Source organism: Gavialis gangeticus, unplaced genomic scaffold (genome assembly GCF_001723915.1).
Source record: "Gavialis gangeticus isolate Ggan-Ray unplaced genomic scaffold, GavGan_comp1, whole genome shotgun sequence".
NCBI classification, from domain to species: Eukaryota; Metazoa; Chordata; order Crocodylia; family Gavialidae; genus Gavialis; species Gavialis gangeticus.
In genome coordinates this window covers 10,334,747-10,341,421 of record NW_017729029.1, presented here as the reverse complement: position 1 = coordinate 10,341,421, position 6,675 = coordinate 10,334,747, and the positions used below count along the sequence as shown (strand labels likewise).

General features: G+C 46.5%; 1 protein-coding gene across 1 annotated transcript in view; it reads right to left on the bottom strand.

Annotated features, from left to right (window-relative positions):
- Window positions 1-6,675, bottom strand: part of BRCC3 (BRCA1/BRCA2-containing complex subunit 3) — a 37,198-nt gene that overhangs the window by 19,537 nt on the left and 10,986 nt on the right. Inside the window, exons 3-7 of the mRNA XM_019521229.1 lie at window positions 5,862-5,949; window positions 5,206-5,294; window positions 3,516-3,571; window positions 2,869-3,000; window positions 1,838-1,881 (exon numbers count right to left, since the gene is read on the bottom strand). Coding sequence (XP_019376774.1) covers window positions 1,838-1,881; window positions 2,869-3,000; window positions 3,516-3,571; window positions 5,206-5,294; window positions 5,862-5,949 — 409 coding nt within the window. The remainder of the gene's footprint in view (window positions 1-1,837; window positions 1,882-2,868; window positions 3,001-3,515; window positions 3,572-5,205; window positions 5,295-5,861; window positions 5,950-6,675) is intronic.

The window sequence follows — 6,675 nt, the reverse complement described above, 5'->3', positions numbered from 1 at the left end:
TGGCCTGCACTTGCAGGGAGGCAGTTAGAAAGGCCAAAGCAAATATGGAGCTGAGGCTGGCAACAGAAATTAAAGACAAGAAGTCTTTTTTTTTTGTTTTTTTAAAGGTATGTAGGGAGTAAAAAGGAAGGCACAGGGCAGCATAGGACCCCTACTGAACAAGGAGCAGGGATTAGTGGCATACAGAGGGGACTAGGCCGAGCTATTCAATTCAATTAGTTTTTTGCCTCGGTGTTCCTGAACAGGGGTCAAATAAGTTTCCTAATGGGTTCTTAGATGGGCATCAGAGGGACACCAGTGTACCAACTGTTGATGCTGACTTGGTGTAGAGTCACTTGCAGGCCCAGATGAGCTTTATCTGAGAGTACTGAAGGAATTGGCCAGTGTCACAGCAGAACCATTGGCATGGCTGTTTGAGCACTTGTGGTGCTCGGGTCAGGTCCTGGAGGACTGGAAAAGGGCCAATGTGGTCCCTATTTTCAAGAAGGGGAGGAAGGAGGATCTGAGTAATTATATATCAGTCAGTCTCACCTCCATCCTTGGAAAGGTCTTTGAAAAGATTATGAAGGATCATATTTGTGGGAGTCCAGTGGGAAAAATAATGCAGCAGGGAAACAAGCATGGATTCATAACAGGTAGATCGTGCCTGACCAATCTGGTTTCATTTTATGACAGGGTCACTAAATGCTTAGATGCAGGAGTAGAGGTGGATGTTGTTTTCTTGGGTTTTAGCAAGACCTTCGATATGGTATCTCATCCCATTCTCATAAATAAATTAAAAGGCTGTGACAGATGTTTACATGGCCCGGTGGGTGGCAAATTGGCTTAGTGGTTGCACCCAGAGTGGCAGTAGATAGGTAAGTATCGACCTGGAAGGATGTGGGTAGTGGGGTGCCGCAGGGTTTGGTCCTTGAACCTGTACTCTTCAATATCTTCATCAGTGACTTGGATGTGGGTGTTACGTGTACTCTGTCCAAGTTTGCGGATGATACTAAATTGTGGAGTGAAGTGAACACTCTGAAGGGTAGGGAACAATTCCAGGCAGACCTGGACAGGTTAGAAAAGTGGGCAGTACACAATAGGATGCAGTACAACAAGGACAAGTGCAGAGTGCTGCACCTAGGGTGCAAAAATATCCAGCACACCTACTGGCTGGGAAGTGACCCACTCAGCAGCACAGAAGTGGAATGGGATCTTGGAGTCATAGCGGACTCCAACATGAACATGAGTCGTCAGTGTGACAAAATCATCAGCAGAGCTAACCGCACTTTATCATGCATCCAAGGAGGTGATACTTCTCCTCTATGCGGCACTGGTCAGACCGCAGTTGGAGCACTGCACCCAGTTTTGGGCGCCGTACTTCAAGAAGAATGTGGATAGACTCTAGAGGGGGGCCACTTGTATGGTTAGGAGCTTACAGGACAAGCCCTATGAGGAGAGACTGAGGGACCTGGACCTCTTGAGCCTCCGTAAGAGAAGGCTGAGAGATGATCTTGTGGCTGCCTACAAATTCATTAGGGGGATGCAGCACGGGATCGGAAATGCTCAGTTCACCAGGGCGCCTCTTGGGGTAACAAGGAACAATGGCCACATACCGACAGAGAGCAGACTTAGGCTAGACATCAGGGAAAAACTTTTTCACGGTAAGGGTGGCCAAAATTTGGAATAGGCTTCCAAGGGAGGTGGTGTTCTCCGCTACCTTTGGGGTCTTTAAGAGAAGGCTGAATAGGCATCTGGTTGGGGTCACCTGATCCCAGCACTCTTTCCTGCCTAAGCAGGGGGTCAGACTCAATGATCTGTTGAGGTCCCTTCCAACCCTAGCATCTATGAATCTTACCTGAGCCATTGTGAATCTTGGTTACAGAGTCCAGATGGGTGAGGCTAAAAAAAAAGAACATAACATAGGCAGATGATAAATCAGCACAGAGCTGAATATCAGGTGAACCTACATTATAGAAAATAGCTATCTCTGAGCCTAAAGCCACAGGTACCTCTATACAACTCAGCCTTACCTGATAGCAGTTCCAACACACTTGTGTTTGGACCATGATGCTGCTTTAATACAAGTATCATTATCAACCCATGCATGGTATTAGACCAATGGTGATAAACATTTTGGCCTTGTGGGCCAGAATAGATGTGAGAGGCCAAGTCCACAGGCCAGAGTGGATACTGTGCACCAGGACCAGGCTCTGGGGCTCCATGTCACTTCTGGCCTGTGGGAACTGGGCTCCAGAGGCCCTGCACCACCCCCACACACTGGAATTGGACCCTGCACCACCCTGAATGCTCAACCTAAGGCACAGGGCTAAGGCCCACAGGGCTCCCAATGGACCTGTGGGGAGCCCTGCAGAGCAGATGACATGGTGCCAGTGGCCAGATATGGCCTGTGTGTCAGGGACTGAGTACCCCTGTATTAGAGACACTGCTTCTTTGAGCAGGAGACTGGACTAGATGACCTCTCGAGGTCCCTTCCTGTAGCCCTGCTCTGATTCTCTGCTTAGCAAGCCCTCCTCAATTTCAGTCAGAACAGCTATTAGCTGTAGTCTCCTGGGCCCCTGGGAGTCCTGCCCATGTTATATTTTAATCAAGCAAAGAGTTCAAACCCCATTGGCTTTAAGTGACAGCTACAGAATGATTTAAGTAGTTCCCCTACAAAGGCAATAGCAGGAGCAAAGGGTCAATGCAGCCAGAAAACATGCACAAGCAGGATCTGAGGACTGAGGTTTCCCATGATCCTAGAGGTAGTTATAACCCTTTGTAGCCATGTTACACTTGGTGGCAAGACTGTGACAGTCAATTATATTAACCATTAACAAACAGTCACCACCTGCTGCTTGGGAAGGGGAATGACTCTGACCCCATTACCTGTGAATTCTCCTGTATGCATCTTGCTCCTCCTGGCACAAGATCTTGGGCAGCTCCACAGCTGATTCCAGGCACACTTTCCCAATGGTTTCATGGGGAACCACATGAACAGGAATTTCAATTCTCTCATACCTGGAGGGTGAGCACATGCAATTTTTGCTTCATGGCCCCACCCTCATACTCTGTTGTTTCAGATAGTTAAGTCTTTCCTACAGCTGTAATGGTTTGCTCCATGAAGGGCATCACCACGGCGTCAAAGCTGGGCAGGTTGTGCTGACAGGAAAGTTAAGCAGTCTGTAATGGTATTAATTCTCCACAAAGCCCCATTAAAAAACTTTAATGAAAGCAGCCAGGAAATCAGGACTGCTACTATCACCTGGCAAGCATGTCAACAAAACTGTTCTAAGGTTTAGACTGCCTTAAAGCTATTGGCTTTAGAGCAGGTGATAACTCACCTTTATATTTCCATAATTACTGGAATTAACATGCAACATTAGGATCACAATCTGAATCTAAGAGGAATAATGCTACTCACTTAACTTAACCAAGAAAAGATGAAGACTAAAAGGGGGTGGGGGGAAAGAGAGAGAGAGATTGATTCTCTTTTGCAAGGACTTTCTTATGAAAAGATGAAATATAGTACTTACTCTGAGCTCTTCTGGGCCTGAATTGATTGGAAACAAGTGTAGAGAATCCTGCCTGTCTAAAATAATTAGCGAGAGAAATTAGATGATAAGCAATGAAAGTAAACCTGAGATCCAAAATTCCTAGAAGCAGCAGTTTGCTTTCAAATAATAACTTCTTAAATAATACCCTTTCAAAAGGTACCACTTGCTGGTGAGGGGAGAAAGAAAAATTCTTCAAAGATACCAAATTCCATATTATGGACCACTGGAACTATAACATGAAACACTGAATTCAGAGCCATCTGTCTTAAGCTAAAATTTTAGGTCCAGAAGTCAGAGTTAAAAGATCACATGCTATATCACATGCTGGATGATGGGGTGGAAAGTAACCTGTTTAAATTTGCTGATGACACCAAAATCTGGGGGGAAGTGAGCACGCTAGCAGGGAGGGAGAGATTGCAGAGGGATCTGGATAGGTTACAGGGGTGGGCTAACAGGAACAGGATGCGTTTTAACACGGACAAGTGCAGGGTGCTGCACTTGGGCAGTAGGAACCAGCAGCACACTTACACAATGGGGAACTCCTTACTCGAGAGCACGGAGGCAGAAAGGGATCTTGGAGTCATTATTGACTCCAAGATGAACATGGGCCGACAATGCGAGGTCATGGTTGGCAGGGCTAACCGGACCTTGTCGTGCATCCACAGGTGCATCTCGAGTAGAGCCAAGGAGGTGATCCTCCCCCTCTACGCGACGCTGGTCAGGCCACAGCTGGAGTATTGTGTCCAGTTCTGTGCGCCCCATTTCAAGAGGGATGTGGACAACATGGAGAGGGTCCAGAGGAGGGCCACCCGCATGATCCGGGGACAACAGGGCAGACCCTACAGTGAGAGACTGCGGGACCTGAACCTATTCAGCCTCCACAAGAGAAGGCTGAGGGGGGACCTGGTGACCGTCTATAGACTCACTAGGGGGGACCAGAAGGGTTTGGGGGAGACGCTGTTTCCCCTAGCGCCCGCTGGCATAACAAGGAGTAATGGGCACAAGTTGATGGAGAGGAGGTATAGATTGGACATCCGCAAAAACTACTTCACAGTTAGGGCGGCTAGGAGCTGGAACCAACTTCCAATGGAAGTGGTGCTGGCCCCTACCCTGGGGGTCTTTAAGAAGAGGCTGGATGCCTACCTGGCTGGACTCACTTGAGTCCCGTTTCTCTTTTTGGGGTTTTTTGTGTTCTCCCGCCCTGGCAGGGGGTCAGGCCAGAAGATCTACTAGGTCCCTTCCGACCCTTAATCTATGAATATCCAACTCACCCCACTTGGTGACTCATCTCATGAAGGGTCAGTGATAACAGAAAAAAAATACTCTGACATGGTAGGATGCCTGTATTGAATTCATTAAATTACCTTTGTTTTGATGAACTCCCCTTAGGCATCTTGCCTAGTCTTAGACAGCAACATGGCTCTGAAATAGCTAGAGAATGCAGAACCAGCTTGGGGATTAAGTCATGCCAGAGCTACTTTGGAGAAAACAAAATCAGTTCTGCTGGCACAAACAGCAAATTGTTTCTACTCTAGAAGGGGCCTGGACCTTACTTTGGATAAAGCAGAGTCCTTGTTTCAGATTCTGAACATACGACTTCTGCTCCACACAGATGCTGAAGTTTTAAATTAGTATCTGAGGGATTTCTCTCTATTTGTAAGTTACCTACCTTTGTGTTTTTGTCTTCAATGAAGCAAGAGAAGATAAGCCCAACAAAGCCCTGATCCATCATCTGATACATGGCTTGAGTGCGAACATCTGCAGACATGAATGAAAACAAAATAAGCCAGCACCAGCCACTAAAAGACTTGCCACTTTCATAATGGTTAAATATTAGGATATAAAGGATACTTATCCATGGTATTCAGTCCCCAAACTAGCCAGCTTGCTACAATGGAATATGTACGAGTGAGCGAGAGAGCGAGTGCAAGTGAGCCTGGTGACGAAAATTGATCAGGGTTGTGACCACACAAACACACTTGGCAAGAAGAGGTTCTTGCCTACTCTTTTGACAAAGCATTTGTGGTGTTTTAGCACACACATCCATGTACAACTAGAAGAGATAAAGAATACAACAAGAGTGAACTGTGGGACTCTTCTGCTCTTCCCTGCATGTCTGACTGCAGCTCTGATCTTTCCATCTTAAAAGAGATCTATGGAGAGAATCCACTTACTGCAGGAACTTAGGGGACTTTTCAATTTGGATGATTTAAAAGTAGGGGAAAAGTTGGATTACAAACCTCCAACAGCACTTGCTCTACCACCACTACCACGGACAAAGTACTATTATTCACCATGACTATATTTTCATATGACAATTCTTACCCACGTGAGATGGCCAAACAGTAATGTGCGGATGAGAATGATACCAGCCCACGACCCTCATCGGACGTCCCGTCATCTCAGCAAGCCTGTGTGTCAGTCAAGGTGCATTAAAAACACTAGAGACAGCAGAAGTGATAGATGTCCCTTGCATAAATGTAGTAGTAACCAGGGGGAAGAAATGGGATCCCACATGGGGTTAATTTGAGTTTAGTTCCTTTACAAAAATGTTGGGGTGCTGGAAAAACTGATTTCTTCTCCCTCTCTACCACCTGTAGACAACCTGAAACTAACAAGAAAGTGCCAGATCTGCAAGTATGTGGAAATACATAACTCTTAGCAAGATATCCAAAGAATCAGATTCCTGTCATTTCCAAAATTGTGTGTGGAAAATAGGCTTTTCTGTTATGGGGATTTTCAAAGTGTGTCAACCTTGAAGACACAAAACTACTGAACTTACATTTCCCACTAATTTTCTTGCTGTATTTACCACTTATTAGTAACTGGAACTAAAGAAAAATGCACTTCCTCCAACCATTTTTCTCTATGTACTTTAGACCAGTGGATCTCAACCTTTTTTGTACCAGGACCCATTTGTAAACAAACACTGATGGCTAGTCCCAATGCAGTACATAGTTTAAGTAGAAAACAGCCCCCTGGCCCTGCTGGTGCCCCTCACTCTCAACCTAAACCCCCCCCACCCCTGCTTTTGCCCCTCATTCCCAACCTGCTGCCCCCAGCCCCAGGCCCCAAGTGTGGGGCAGGGGTGGGTGTGTGGGGTGAGCGAGGTAGGGCATGGGGGGCACATTTCCTCCCC